This window comes from Pavona decussata, unplaced genomic scaffold, assembly GCF_977016875.1.
Source record: "Pavona decussata unplaced genomic scaffold, jaPavDecu1.1 SCAFFOLD_232, whole genome shotgun sequence".
NCBI lineage: Eukaryota > Metazoa > Cnidaria > Anthozoa > Scleractinia > Agariciidae > Pavona > Pavona decussata.
The window spans coordinates 1631624-1648177 of NW_028145637.1; the positions used below are offsets into that span (position 1 = coordinate 1631624).

The following is a 16554-nucleotide window of genomic DNA, read 5'->3' on the forward strand; positions in this document are numbered from 1 at the left end:
GTACTGAACAGTAAGTCCTAGTTGACTTCTTTTATTCTTCTTGCCATATCTATTTTACTGCAAGTATTTGCACAAAGGCTCTAGAAACAGTGCAAAGAGCGTCTTTTTTAACTCGTGAGTAGGAGCAGTTGGGCAAAAATATTCTCTCGCTCGATAGGTCGTAAACTTTATCCTAATCATCCATTAGTCTATGTATTAAATGTTCACCATCAGCCGTCATTACGAGACAAAAAAAAGGATGAAATATCAAAGCAACGAACAAATTATTCTAGAAAGAGTTAGTCGAGGTGTTGTCTGCTAAATCCTTCCATTTACCGTAACTGGGGCACAACTTTCCTTTTCAGGACAGATATTTTCCAAAAGTTCGACTCGTTTCAGCAAACAAGAAACGCAAACATGAAACCTTCTAAGGAACTAACCCTAAAAATCCGAGGTAATGCCGCGAGTGAAAGAGTAAAGGTAAAATAGGAAATTTCACAGTGGGTGAAATTTCATTTGGTGTCAAACAGGCGTAACCGATCAGATCAGGACGTAAACGCTGAAAATTTGCATACGGTAGCACAACGCCTCACGTATTTGTATCTCCGGCCGCAAAATCTAAATGTTCAATTAGATAAATAAATTCATTCGGGGTTGATCCGAAACCAGACAGTTTCACGTGAGCTAAATTGACTAATATGTAAACTACAACAGAAAAGGCCGTGGCTAATGTCACAGCTAATATGGGATAACAGTAAAATTAAACGAAACTCAACTTAAGTTGAAGTTTGATTGAAATTCTATCACGTGACGTTGAGAAAGAGGAGATCACATGAGATAGCACAGTGCATGTGCCAGATCATTATTTGAAGAAGCAGAGTGTGACAAATAAGAACATGTACAACCCACACTGTTGTAAATGGGTACTGCAGTACGTACCCTACAGGACAATGTCCTGAGTGGGAGGCAACAAAGGGTGGGCATGTGATCTCCTCCCTCTCAACGTCAGTAAACTTGGTAGAATTTCAATCAAACTTCAACGTAAGGTAAGTTTCGCTTAATTTTATTATTTCACGTGCCTAAGAGACAGGAGATTCCATGAGACTTTAAAACATTGGAACACCCACGCAGGAAACAAGCGTGTGGATGAAACAACCACTGTATTTAATCTGTGGTCCGCCTGTGACAATACATGGTGTATGACTGGGCTAACAACAAGGATACTCGTCTTCTGTGACAATAGCAAGAGACAGAAAAAGGAATGAAAACCACGATGACTACAGGTACTTCAAAGTAAAGAAACTACTGTGACAAAATGGCAGATGCCATAGTGTTGTTATTAGGTATAACAAGCTTATCATAAAACGTCCGCAAAGTCTTTGCTGAGCGCCAGCCCACATGTGCCAAAATAACGTCCAAGGGAACATCCTTCTGCTTTGCTTTAGATGCAGCAGCTGCTCTTGTGCTGTGGGGGGCGAACTTGTAAGAGTCAATCCAAGAGCTTTCAAGCACATCCTTGGCCCATCGTGAAATAGTATCCCTTGTGACTGCTCGGTGTGGTCTTACATAACTGATGAACAGACACTTTTCAGCCTTTCGAAGGCCTTGAGTGCGGTCCAGATATTCTTTTAGGGCAATCGGGACAGATTTCGGTATATTGCTTAAATTCAGAGATTGTGGCACTTGTAGATGGGTGTCCTGGCGTACTTGTTTTAGTGTGGTGAAGTATGTGAAACTGACAGGAGGATTCTGTACGCTTCATAGCTGAAATTGTTATCAAGTGTATTGATTGTCCCCTCTACCCTCTGACTAGTAACAGCAACATCAGTACTTTCAATCTCAAATCTTTCAGAGACAGCTCCTTCGCAGGATGTAACGTACTCAGATGTCAAGAACTTTGTAAGAATCCCATATGCCATCATACTTTGGTTGTGGCTTTCGCTTCTAAAAAAACTCCTGTCATAAAACGGACAACTAATGGGCGAGAGTCAAAATTGGCACAGTCCGTGATACGAAGGATGGAAGACCAAGACCTCTAGTATACAATGCCATTAGAAATTCTAGTGCATCACAGAGCGGTGATGAACAGTATTGACCCATTGACCTCTCACGACAAAACGCCAGCAACTTTTCGATGTAACTTTTGTGCTGTTTTTGAGTCCCTGATCGCCATGAAGCCATGATGATGTCTGTGACCTCTGGAGAAACGTTTACCCGTCGGAAGGAGTTCCGGGTAGCGGACACACCATCAAGTTAAGCTTTTTCCACACTGGGTGTTGTTCCCTCAAGGCTAGGATGAGAGAGGAATCTTTTGTCTGGGGAAAGTATCCACGGTTGAGTATAAAGCAGTTGAAGAACACACGGAAACCATGACTGTGTTGGCCACAAGGGTTCTACCATTATTCCTTTGGCCTGGTGCTGTGGGATTTTCTGCAGACATCGCGGGATGAGACTTAATGGAGGGAATGCATAAAAATTATAAATACCCCAGTTAACTGAGAAGGGGCCAATAAATGAGCAGCCTGGATCTGGTTTCCAAGAGCAGTATGTAGGCAATTTATGATTAAGCCTGGTTGCAAACAAGTCAATATTAAGTTCTGGGTACTGGGATAAGATGTCAGCAAACACACTGCTATTCAAAGTCCACTCGTGTTTATCAGAGAAATTGCGGGATTGGGCCTCAGCCCTAACATTCAACAGAAATCCAATAGGCCATTTTCATGATGGCGTCATTTTACTACAACTACCAGAATTCATTTCGTTTTCCTTTTCAAATTCAAATTTTGTAATCCCAGTGGACAGCAAATAACAATAGCTCTAATAAGCATGAGAAAACAAAAACCAGAAGAATTCTGGTAGTTGTAGTAAAATGACGCCATAGTGAAAATGTCCTATTATCGCGCGTTATGGACGAATCCCACATTTTAAATGCTAGGCAATTGAGCTCTAGAGATTGTGAACCACCCGTGTTTTTGATATACGAAACTGCAGTAGTGTTATCAAGGTGCAGTTAAATGTGGGCTCCTGTGAGCCTCTCCCTAAATGACTAAATGAGGGCAATAAATGCTGCCCTTATTCAAGGATATTGATATGTCGAGAGGCTTTGGAGGGGGTCCACCAACCTCCAATCTCTTGGCCCTCAAATACTGCCGCCCCCCCCCCCCCCCCCCAACCCTTTTTTGACGCATCGGACCGTATGATCATAGTTGACACACCATGGGATAGGTGTCGTTTAGAATGTAGTATGTGTTTTACCCACCACTGCAATTCCTCAAATGATGCATCGGAAAAGTGCAGGGAGGCCCCATAGTTACCCGCATTAGTGTCGAGAGCCCTAGTTTTGTCAAGTTCCAGGGCTCGATAGTTCAGCAGCAGGGAAATTGGATACTAGGATACTAATTACCTTTGCAACCTCAAAAATGGGAGGGTTGATCATCCTCAGAAGGTCACTGCCTTAATGGTCTGTTGAATTTTTCCCTGAGTCGGGGAAACTGTCATTTTCAAGGAATTAAGAATAAAACCCAAAAATGTTAGAACATGGGAGGGGGTGAGCACTGATTTGGTGGGGTGGATATGAAACCCCAGCCTACTAAACGGGCAAGCAGTGTCAGTGATATTTTGTTGGCACTCCTCCACTGTGTCCCCTTTCAAGTATGAGTCATCAATATATCCTGAGCTCAAATGACCCTTAGTATTCAATGTGAAGAAAACTGGCTTAAGGAGTTTTGGTAGATATGTATAATGGTATGGAGTGCCATTAAACATAAACCTCAGATATTTCTGTTAGTCAGGGTGTATTGGCACAGTGTAGTACGCATCCTTAAGATCCACCGATCCCATGAAACACCCAGGTTAAATCATTCTTGTGACTGTTTCCAATGTGTCCATTTTAAAATGGTGGTATTCCACCGATTCATTAAACTGTTTAAGATTGAGAATCATTCGAAAAGACACATCTCTTTTGGGGCGTAAAAATGTCGTCAACATAACCTCCCCTGGCTCAGAATGTGATTCTTTAAGTACCGCCTTTAACAAAAGACTTTAATTCTTAATTTGAACAATGTCTTTTCGTTGGGCATTAAAGACACGTGGCCGGAAAGCCTGTTGGTGATCATGAGGTGCAACTCCTTCTTTGAAAGAAATCTGAACCCCTTGCACATATTGTAGTGTATTCGGGTCAGACGTGATCTTACGCCACAGGAGGACAAACTCAATAAGTCTCCCCGCTCTAAAATCTGGCTGATTGCTAACTATTAAACCAACATCGGGGGAGAAATCATTCAAGGCTGGCGGCAGTTGTTTTGAACATACCTTGTCCGCGAGTTTTGTTTTGCTGCACCCTCTTTTTTAATTCTGCTTCTGGGTGGATGGCCCTTGGACAGACAATAATTTCGTCCACGCTGATAAGGGCTGAAGCGGTGACTTTGACTTCCAAAGTTTCGACGACTACCAGCAGAGTATCTATTGCTACGGCTGTAGTTGCCTTGTTGGTGCGAAGGGTACATCTTCATTGTCAGTGTGTTTGCGTAATATCTTCCGCCAATTTGGAAAGATTCCAAAGAGAAATTTAAAGGACGCATTCACTGTTGTGCTATTGCATAAGGCCGCGTAATCCTTGTTTAGCTCCCTCTTCATTGCTTGCCGCCGCGTGGTGTTCATGTCGTGATAACCTTGGATCGCCAAGGCGATGGCGTCGGTCAAGCACGTCACAAGCTCCTTGTTTCCTCGGCTTTCCTTCAGTGCCAGCTCAGTCGCTCTAATTATAGAGACTAAAGACACCACGAGGGAATATTGTGACTTTTGCGTTTTGGAATCTTGCGTCCTGACTTGTGCAGGGAGCTGGTTCCAAATAAGGTGATTCACACGTGGCGTACGCAGCCCCTCTACATTCGAGGGACGTGGATATTTTTCAATCTTCGATTGAATTTTCTCATCAGCAATTTTTCCCTTCAAAAGGGAAGCAAGAATTCCGGCAGACTGTCACTAATAGAGGTACCTGTCTTTCCTCTGACGTCCAAATCTTGGGTATGTCAGCCAGAAGGTCAGAGTCCTTCTTTATGACCGTACGTTGCGCTACTTGGGCGGCGGTTTCTTCGCCATCGGCGCCGCTGTCCCCTGCCTCGTCCTTGTTCGGTCTGTCGAAGACGGCGGAGGCTCATCTTCATCACAATAAGATATCTTCGCGAAGTTTGCATTCATCTTCTTTACTTCACTAAGCAAGTCAACCAAGATGGCTCGTACGTCCGGTTGTGCGGTGCCGACAATAGCTGCCGAGCTATCTTCTTCGTCCGCCATTACAGTATGTCTTGTGGCGGGAAACACTAAATCGCTTACACCACGTTGAAGCTCAATGAAACAACGATGAGTCAGGCGTTCGTTTAGCCAACCACGTTGGCTCCCCTATGTATATCGAGATGTACTTCGTATATCTCGTTCGAATTTCGAAATGATTTTTTACCGAAGTTGTAGCAAACAGTGGCGTAAATCCTTCCCTTTCTGGCAAGCCGTGCAAAATGATCTGGAACATGCGCTGTGCTATCTCATGGGATCTTTTGTCTCTTAGTCACGTGATAGAATCTTGGTTAAACAATCGTAAAATGCTTCAAATAAACGGCATGATGGGAATGATACCTTAAAGGCAAACGCTGTATACCCTCGAGCGGCCTTGACATTAGTATCATCATTTATTAAATAGAGATTTGCTTCAGAACGAAAACAGTCCCCCCCCCCCCCTCCCCCTTCTCCCCGCTACGATTTCGAGAATTATCGTTTGCACTGAACGCATCGGACCACGCTCAGGGGACGACCTGCACCGTTTGCAACGTCTTAAAAAAAAAAAAACGCTTCCAACCCTAAAAAAACAATGAAGCTGCAGGTTATCAGGGTCCAGTGAAAATAGAGCTTTTGAAATGTACAGGTGCACTGCACCCAGGGAGACTGGAGAACTTCCTCGAGTTCCCCAGGAATGAAGAGAGAGTCTCCCCTTCTTTGAAATTGAATTGAAATTGAAAACAAGTTAACAGTGGTCCATCACTATTGGCTTTCATTATTGCAGGATGAATGAAAACATATCACAATTATCGTCTGGACATTCACGGTCTAAAATCATTGCGTTCATAAGCAAAGCCATTTCTTCTTTAATGTGCGCTACATTTTCTTCCTTAATGTGCCTTTTAAGCGGCAGTACTCGATAATAGACTGAGCAACGGATGTTGTAGACAGGAATTACTTCAATCTTACAGTACTGTCGTGTTGTTTATTTGTTGGAAGTTTACTGTCTTTATTTTTTAATGATCTTTTAAACGATTGTTCCCATTTTTGGTCTTATACTCTGCAGAAGAAAGGGTTAAACATGAAATTGGTCAATTGGTTCCTTAAATTCCTTAATATCCTTATCATGATACATTACTTCGTAATGTTTTCTTTTTTAGATTTTGTCCTAAGAAATTTCATAGTAATGGCTCGCGGAGCAGAGTTGAAGAGAATGGACAAGGATAGAGAGTTACCTGTGACTGTTCGTCTATTTTGCGGCGGGTTGGCAGGAGCTATTTCTCAAACAAGTAAGTCAGCTTTATAAGAAAAGAAAAGCTAGATTCCTCGTAGACAGCAGCCACTGTTAGGGAAAAGTTAGGCAAGCACATTTTTCATCAACTGATATTTAGTAGAAGCTTTCTACTTTTCTGGAGCAGATGACATTTATGCGTTTTGACCCCCTTAACATCATAAACCAGGGAAACTAGTTACTGTTATCTTTCAGTAAGGTTCATTGTTAGCATAGTCATACTTATATCCGTTTTTATGAACATGGTCTTTCAGTAACTTACCCACTTGATGTGGTACGGAGGCGAATGCAAATGAAAGGAATCAGTGGAGACTTATTTGCGTACACTTCAACTGGAAATGCATTCACTATCATTGTCAAAGTAGAAGGTATTCGTGGTTTATACAAAGGGATGTGGCCAAATTTGTTAAAGGTAATAAATAAACAACAGACATTTTACAATGTCAATTAAAAGAACGTAGGATAACGAAAATGACCATCTTGTAGATGATAACACTATTCTTTCTAGTTGCCTCAAGAACACAACAAAGGTTTCATAAGTGCATCTTTTCCTAGGTTGGTCTTTTTTGGTTATAAAATTAGAACGTCTTGACATTTACCGGGGTGGATCAAAGAAAATGGTTGAAAGGATTACAACCCTAACCACGAGAAGTTGAAACGTAAAATTTTTCTGAAGCTGACACCATTAGGGCAAGCTCTATCTGTCTTACATAGTTAATGGGTCCACTATAATTGCTTTTAAAAAGCTGTTGTGATCTCCCTGTCTACACGACAGTTATTATTTTTGTGTTTTCCTGTGTCTGTAGGCGAAGTAGAATAATAAAATAAAATTAAGTAATTTTTTTTTATTCTACTTCGCCTACAGACACAGGAAAACACAAAAATAGTAACTGTCGTGTAGATAGCAAAATTCAGCAGCTACTAATAACTTAACAATATCTGCCTCAGAGAGATGTCTAGACTACATTGTTGTCCTCAGTGCATGCCCACTGTAGCTCAGTGGACATTCTACTTTTACAACAATGTTTGGTGTACCATGCCCCCCCCCCCCCCTGAAAACATTCTTTTTGATTACAAATATACCCCTTGGCCACACATGGGGCCTGACGCCACCAGACAAAATCGTCAAAATCCCGGATCCATCCCTGACTTACAGATTAAATTATCTTTATTGGTCTTATTATGCCAGTGCCTGTTATTCTGATCATTTTTCAAATTTATAATTAGTGGCAAGAAATTTAAGTAACCTGAACCCTTTTAATAATTCAGTCCAAACACATTTCCCCTTGGTCACCTGTTGCCATAATGTTTACCTCAATCGTTTAAGCACAGTTTGCTTTGCGCTTTTACCATTATATTCTGAGAGACACATTGAACAAATGTTTTGGCTTAAACTTCAATGATCAATTATTACACCCACTCAGACGTGAATATGAGCTTATGCTCTAGTTAAAGCGTTTCTCAACAAAGTTTTCAGTTGACAGACTTTCTGAAGTCACCCAGACTGATATATCATTCATCATTGAACTAACAACAATAAGCAGACAGCGTTCACGAGAAATTTAAGAATGCTTGCGACTGCTTAGAAACTGTATTATTCTAATTTCAATAACGCAATACTCAAATTGTCAATGCACAATTGATGTAAACTAATCTTTATTATTCCCTAGTTTCTTTCCTTTCATTCCACTTTGTAAATCCGGGCTTTAACCAGATTGGATACCTTTGAGTCATAAATACAAATACTCCCATTAAAACTAAACCTAAGAAAAAATCTTAAACAAACCATGACATTCAACTTTTAGAAGATGTTACGTTTGCCATTAGGATGGTGCTAGGGAAAAAGCTTCGCTTAAAACGCTCAGTTCTACATTTAAAAGACTTCCAAGAGTTGAGTTTCTAAGGGAATAATCATGGCCGTTAGGCCTGATCGGGGTTAGATGTATTGACAAGGGCCCGCCTTCATGCAGAGTTCGTTGTGCCTGTCCCCAAGTCTAGCAATTTAGCAATTTGTAAGGCTTCTTAGTAGAAGATTGGGGGTATATTATCCTAAAAGCAAGCATTTGGACCCGCTCTATTTCACTAGACGGACAGGCAAGAAGGGCGTTATGCCAAACAACGCATCAATACTCTAGGACGGAGCGTACGAGAGCGACGTAGATAGCAACAAGATCAGCAGCAATAACGACACCTCTACGTAGAACACGGATAATGTGCAGACGCTAAACCAAACCAAAAACCTTGCACGAGCGAACTGTTTCGAATACTTAGCCATCAATTCGTAAAGGGGATAGCTGAGAGGTCTCCTAAAGAAAAACACCCGTAGCTCTTTGCATTTTTTAAGTTGTAACTTAGAAGCACGAGCTGAGAATGAGGCTGTAAAACACCCAGAATTACTACCAAATAGAGTCAATAGATGAACGAACTGCATTTTAGGTATTTGTTTACTTGACGTTCAGTTCTGTCGATATTTCATGTACGTGACAACAAAAATCTTTTGTTACAGGTTGCTCCTCTGGTTGGAATTCAGTTTGTGACTTACGAGATAACGAAAGCTTTATTGTACGGTGAGGGTCTTCAAGTGCCTTTCAGAAGCTGATCGTCTTTGGATACCGGATAATCAGTACATTCTAAATTCTTTGTACACTGTTTGCAATAAAGCGTGTTGAGTTATTTATCAGACATTTTTTGTTTGAAAAAAAAATCTTTTGAGAATTTTTATTTACTTTTCGTTCTGTTGTTCCAGTATCCTAAGTTTAATTTAGCCTGAAACAATTTTCCACAAATTTTGTCATAACCTGTTTTCTTGAATGACGTTTGCTGTTGTAAGGGTTGTCGCTGAAGATTGGTAGACAAGAGTTGAGTAGAAGTCCAGCCCATTTTTAGTAGTAATTAACACAATTCAGCTCAAGTCCTGGGAAAAATGTTTTCTTATTATTTTCCTGGCTGGCAAGAACATAAGTCACCAATTTCCTGGCTTAAAGGGGGATAAATAAAATTTCTGGCTGGGAGTAAGGTTCTATGACGCAGATCCTGGTTAGCAAGTGTATTTTATAATATACGTCTTGCTGGCTCTGAGAAGCTGAGAACATTTTCCCATGAGAGTTAATTATCAACCAGAGAACTTTCGGTGTGTGTCAAGCAATCGTTAGGGCCAATAACAAAACAGTTGAAAATGTTCTCGTTGAGTTGAGTTGAGTACGCCAGCAGTCTATTTTCAAATATCAGGTTTCAAAATTGCTAGTGTACAGAGGACGGTCGCGTGTCCTTAACACAGGCTTTAATATCATAGGTAAACGTAACCCAGTTTTTGTCTACCTTCTGATTGTTTTTTGTCAAGTGTTAAGTAATTTCTGGCCAGCACCATACTTGCCTTCTAAATGAGAGCAGTTCCTGATGTCCATCGATGGAGAGCCGAGCGGAAGAAGGAAAAAATAAACTGCACCACAAGCAGTCTACCAAAAATTCCCCCACGCAGTGCTGTAAATTATCCCTGAAAATCCCCAAGAGGGAGTGGGCATTTTTTTTACCCAGCTAGAACCAGTGGTTTCATAAAAAAAATCTTAGCAAGCTAGATAGTTAGAAGGCTTCCAGCCAGTCAACCGCCCAATGTATTCAGTTCCAAGCCAGCTCCATTGCAGCCTGTAGGCTGTAGAGCAGGTTTTTAGTCAAGTGGCCCCATTAGGTACTCCTGACAAATAAGGGACTGGAAAGAGTAAAATAATAAGGGGCGCGAGGGTCGAGAGGGTAGACATAGGGGACTGGGAGTGAAATTAAGGGGAACGCGGGGATCGGGCGGAGCATTTTCCCCGAAAATCTCTCCAGATTTGCGAAGGAATTTCCTGTGAAACAGGCCCTCGATCTTGGACACCTAAGGGTTGTAATAGTTTATATCACCGGGAGCATAACCCTTAAACGCCATTTTAAAATGCGGGCTTTTTTTGAGATAAGGAGAAAATAGGACTAGAAACTTGTGAGAAAAAGATACAGCTCCATTACTCAGTTATCATCTATGCCAAAGAGAGGGCCTGGAAACGTCCGAATCATTTGGATGCAATGCCACCAATACACTGTACACAATACCCGTCGGCAAATTGACAACGACATGACAAGGGTCATTTATGGCACTAGTTTGCTAAACAAAACAAGAAGAGAAAAAAGAGAAATCGTAAATTCATGTGTAAACTCAAGGAACCTGATAATAGCTGTTTAACGCAAGACCCATCCCGAATTGCCAATATTCTTAACAGCTTCTTTGCCTCCATTGGATGCAAACTAGCTTCGAAGCTACCCCGATCTTTGCACCATTTCACTGATTATTACCGTCAAACCAGTCACCTGACCTCTTTCCTTTTTGTTCCTGTGACCCCTTACGGGGTTCAACTCGAAATTCTGTCCATCTCCAACAACAAAGCGCATGGTCTGTATTCGAGTCCAACTTCAATCTTTTAAACACGGACCCGCACTATAAGAGGAACTTGGCCTGGCCAAGCCGCCAGTCATTTCATTGTGAAGACTGAGCCGTGAACGTCACGGAGTCCGTGCGGCAAGATACAATAGAATATTGACAGAATAAATTTGAAATTCGTATGCGTAATTGGCTCGTGAATAAAGTTGGAGTTTTGCTCATTTGTTTTTGCGGCTAAGTTGCAATATATTTTGTCCAAAATATTCTTGTAACAGCTTAGGTTATTTTTTCAACACACGTTTGGCTTTATTTCTTGAAATACCGATTCTACAACGTTTACTTTCTACTTGCTCACTATGTCCGCCATCCCTATTGTGACATTGAAGCCATGACTGTGTGACAAAGGTGGGAGGAGCTATCCCTTTTATAGTGCGGGTCCTTGTTTAAAATGTGCTTGCACTACCTTCTCTTATGTTTTGGCGAACATATTTAATGCTTCAATTAATTGTGGGAATTACCCTTCTAAACTTAAACACGAAAAAGTCATTCACATTTGCAAAGACGGTGACGAGACAGACCCAAACAATTACAGACCTATCTCACTTTCAAATTTTACAGTGCAACGAACTCAACCGGGGCCACCCAACATTGATCAGCCAATCACAGGTCACATTTACAACAAAGAAGTTCGTTGCACTGTAATAGAATCTTTGAAAGATTGATGTGTGTGTGTTTAACATCCTACTTGAGTAAAACAGATATTCTTGTTAGAACAAAAAAAAAACGTCCTTATCAACCAACGATAAATATTTACGACAATGATAAAGTTTCATATTCAACATTAGAATGTGAAGATTACGTGAAATATCTTGGCATACTCATTGACAGGAATCTTAACTGGCAAGTTCATATAGATTTAATTGGCATGATAGCTAAATAGAGACATTTTGTACCCCTCTCTGTTCTTTTCAAGATATATCAATCACCTTTTCCCCCTACCTCGTGTATGGAATTAGTTCGTGGGGTCAAGCGTCTCAAGTCTTACCTAGAAAAGCTTCTTCTCCTACAAAAACGGGCTCTGCGTTTGATGAACTTTTCTACAAAAAGTGAACACGCTATTCCTAAATTTAATTAACCTTAACATCCTACCTGTTCATTTTCTCTATGTCAAATCTGTTTCCTGTTTAATGTATGATATCCAAAACAAACTAGCACCTGTTCATATTCAAACTTTATTTAAACATGTCTCAGATATACATTCCTACAACGCCAGGTCAGCAACCGCCGACAAATTGTATATCACGTCTTCACGTCTTGATCAACTAAAGAATTCATTTTCTCGATTTAGCGCACGGCTATGGAATTCTCTACCGGATAATATTAGAAAGTTTGACAGCAGTAAATTATTCAAAAAACAAATACATGAAATACTAATCAACATTTTGAAAAAAAGAAAATGCTTACCTTACACCTTCTTCAATTCTTGAAATAATGAAAAGCTTGTACATTTGTAACAATCCTGTAATTTCTATCGACATAGCTTACGAATCCTTTTTGTCCTGTATATTCACTTATTTGTTTACCACTTATTTAAGTTTTATTTTTATTAGTTGCTGCTGTTGCTTTGTTAATTATGTCAACTTGTATACACCAAAGCAAATAAATTTGGTGTATACTCACACTTTAGTTCCACCTCTTAGTACTTTTAAAACTGAGATTCAGCCATGTATATATATATATAAATGTATTTATTTTTTTCTTCCATGTGGTACGTTTTGAGGTTTGAGCATGCGCACCTGCTAAAACAGTATAATGACAGAAAGATGACCCGTGGTCAAACGTCCTGTAGTCTTGGCGGTACCTGTAATGGACTCTTTTCACCTTTCTTCATTCTTACAATTTTTATTGCCGTTTTCCCGAAAACGATAGCTCCTTGGATGGATTGTTGACATTGTTTTTGTTTTTTTCGTTAAGAGTTTATTAAACGACTGACTTACAATGCGTTACAATGACTTACGTCACGTTGCACTTACATACAGAAGTTACTTACAATAAAATACATCACTTACAACAGTTACTTGTAATGGCATACAGCAAAATGATTGTTGCTTGCACTTTTTTAATAATAATAATAATAATAATAATAATAATAATAATAATAATAATAATAATAATAATAATGAGAATGATGATTATTCCAGAAAGTGACGCAGGCATACTCGGAAAAAAGAATTCCGAGTGCTCCTATCAGGAGTCGAACCTAAGACCTTCCGATTACTAGTTCAGATGCTCTACCACTGAGCTACAGGAGACTCCTGGGAGCTAAGGCCATTAAACTAGGTTCATGGGACAAACATCCTGCATACTGCTAGGATTCGACTCCCGATAGGAGCACTCGGATTTCTTTTTTCCGAGTATGCCTGCGTCACTTTCTGGAATAATCATCATTCTCTTTCATTCACCAGGCTGGAAATATACCATCACATTTCTTTCATATACCACACGTTCGACATTCAAATCCTAGCAGTATGCAGGATGTTTGTCCCATGAACCTAGTTTAAGTTCTTTGTTGGTTACTAAAATTCTATGGAGAGTTTTGTAGCCAAATTCTCTTAATTTATTGTCCTTCTTCAATTTATAGATTGTATTAAATGACTGTTTCCAACTGGTGGCAAAATAAGGAAAGAGGCTAGACCAGCGTTTGACGGCAGTAGGCTCTATAATTTACCTTCCTGAAATGAATTGTAGTAGTCCTTTCATGTCTATTGTCAGCAAATTGGAAGACATCTTGTACTTTTAGTTTGTGTCTTTTCGTCACGGTAATTTCTTGAGCTGTTTTCTTCAAGCCGCTTGGAATCGCAGCGATAAGTTGAAAATATTGAAAAACATTTAATTGAACATTATAATTAACTTGTAAATCCTCAAGAGACAAGAATTTTCCGTTCTCGTCTAATAGGTCTTGAACAAAGCAGATTCCTTTCTGAAAAAGATGAGCCCAAAAAATAGATTTATTCTCTATAGTGATTTCCTTGTTATTCCAAAGAGTAAACTCACTTTTATAGACATTAGGGTAACCTGAACGCAGATCCTTGAAATAATCCAACATTTCACTATAAAAAAGAGGAGGAGGTTTGTCTAAGAGTTTCGAATCATAATTACACTTCAGTAAGAAAGGTAAACCTCCGACACTGTTAAAGGAGTCATTAGGGATTGCTTGCCATGATTCATTTGTACGATTTAAGAACCTGCCGAGCCAGCGCAATCGAAGCGATTTAACCACTGTGCGAAAGTTAGGACAGTCAAGTCCACCGCTTAAGAGAGGTTGATATATAACCGATCCTTTTATTTTGAAATTTTTGTTTTTCCACAAAAATTTTATTATTTTTTCTCGTAACCTACTAATAACCATTTCAGGAACAGACAACATAGAGGTTACACAAACTAATTTGGACAAGCCGAGGGTCTTAACCAGCAGTGTGCGTCCAAATAAAGATAGGTCTCTTGTTTGCCATATATTTAACTTTACGTCCATTTTATAAATTTTAGAAAAAAAATTATCGTTGTTTTCATGTATGTATGATAAATTTATCCCTAGAGATTTAATCCGTTCTTTATAAGATTCAAATCCTTTCAGTTTAGCTTCGTTATTTTGGGTTGAACCAATCCACATTGCTTTGGTTTTTTTCTTATTTAATTTAAGACCTGATATGGCACAAAATTGTTTATAACATTCATGCTTTCTTTGAGCGCCTTAATATCACTACAGATGAGAGTAGTATCATCTGCAAACTGACTAATTTTGGCCTCACCTGATTGCGGTAATTTTATTCCTCGGCACTTCGAGGACTGCTTTACTTTTTGAGCCATTATCTCTACAATTAGAGCAAATAATAAAGGGCTTAAGGGGCATCCTTGTCGAACACCTCTGGGGATTTTGAAGTAATTAGTCGAGTAGCCTCCGTTTAAGACCGCACTTTCTACATCACTGTATAATACCGAGATCCATCTCCTAATAACCTGGCCAAAATTCAAACATTTGAGCACCTTCTGTATAAAGGACCATTCAGTTGTGTCAAAAGCCTTTTCAAAGTCGATAAATAAAAGGATCCTTGGCATTTTTTTTATATCCGTTTATTACAATATATCCTCTAGTAATCTCACATTTTGTCCAATATATCTTCCTTTAATAAATCCTGTTTGATCCAGATGAATCATTTTCGGCAATACTGATTCAATTCTCTTGGCAATTACTTTAGCGAGAATCTTGTATTCTACATTAAGCAGGGTAATTGGGCGCCAGTTAGATAAAGTAGTTAAATTATTTTCGTCTTTTGGGATTAGTCAAGTGATTCCCTTTTTTGTGATACGGATAATTGTCCATTTTTGAACCCTGCATAAAAAGATTCTAAGGGCGCATTACCTAAGATGTCAACGAAGGCTTCGTAAAACTCTTTTGTGAATCCATCATCGCCGGGAGTTTTGTCATTTTGGAAGCCATTTAAAGCGTTCCACACCTCACCAATACTAATTTCATCTTCTAAGTCTTGCTTTTCTTGTTCCTCTAGATAAGGAAGATTCAGATCTTGTACAAATCTCTGGAAACGTTCTAGAGTATCATTTTTTCATGACTATAATGCTTTTCTATTTCTATGTTAATTTGTGTAAAATCTGATACAAACTTATCCTCTCCGATTTGTAATTGTGAGATAATCTTCTCGTATCTGTTTAATAATAATAATAATAATAATAATAATAATAATAATTTTTTAATAATTTTTTTTAAATATAATTTTTTAAAAATATGAAAATTCTTTATTAAAATATTCCACACAAATTGCTATTTACAAGTTAAAAGTATATAAAAAAGAGCTATTAAAAACCTATTCACATTTCATTTCGATTAAAAAAAGATAATATTTTTAAGCAACAACGTTTTTGTAAAGAAAAAGAAAAAAAAACAAATGTCGTGAAGTTTTAAAAAAAAAATGAAATTCGGCATTTTAAAATCAGTTCCACTTGATAAAAAGAAAAGGAAAAAAAATAAACAAAATACGCATCTCTCAAATGGCCCCTTCAGCAGTTTCAATGTCAATGTCCGCGTTCTTGATGTCACGTTGAATTCTTCGTAAAGTCCTAGAACCTCTTAGACAGACAAGTGCAGATCTTAACAGTGCGAATGAAATTCGGCTCCTGATCCATGACATGGTTTTGGCATATTGCTCCCCTTTCTTGATAGCAATCAGCTCCGCTAATCGACTATGGTATCTCAAGTATTCATTGCCCATTCCGCCGGTTGTAGTGAAGACCAAAGTATAATAATAATAATAATAATAATAATAATAATAATAATAATAATAATAATAATAATAATAATAATAATAATAATAATTTATTATATTATTATACTAGTAGTAAATAGGCGAGGGTTTAGTCGGTAGCAAATCAGAGAGCCGGATCTGTAACCACGTGATAACAAGGAACCAATCAGGGGCCAGTATTTTGCGGTCAGTGACGCCATAAAATAGTTGAGGTAAGCGTGGTGCAGGCGCATAGCAAGGGGTCAGGTCAATACGAGACGACACGTGTACGACGTCATGAGACGACA

General features: G+C 39.2%; 1 protein-coding gene and 2 pseudogenes across 2 annotated transcripts in view; 1 reads left to right on the top strand and 2 right to left on the bottom strand.

Moving 5' to 3' along the window:
* Positions 1–13060, top strand: part of LOC146458685 (uncharacterized) — a 33837-nt gene extending 20777 nt beyond the window's left edge. Inside the window, exons 8-11 of one of the 2 annotated variants that reach the window (XM_085090429.1) lie at positions 6411–6539; positions 6796–6953; positions 9048–9108; positions 12730–13060. In XM_085090429.1, the coding sequence (XP_084946555.1) occupies positions 6411–6539; positions 6796–6953; positions 9048–9108; positions 12730–12752 (371 nt within the window). In that variant the 3' untranslated portion in view covers positions 12753–13060. Of the gene's footprint in view, positions 1–6410; positions 6540–6795; positions 6954–9047; positions 9224–12729 lie in introns of those variants that run through there. The other variant, XM_085090428.1, reaches the window with a different exon arrangement.
* On the bottom strand, positions 12–2419 carry LOC146458688 (uncharacterized; annotated as a pseudogene).
* LOC146458689 (uncharacterized) lies at positions 4210–5292 on the bottom strand (annotated as a pseudogene).
* Positions 13061–16554: the final 3494 nt, after the last annotated feature.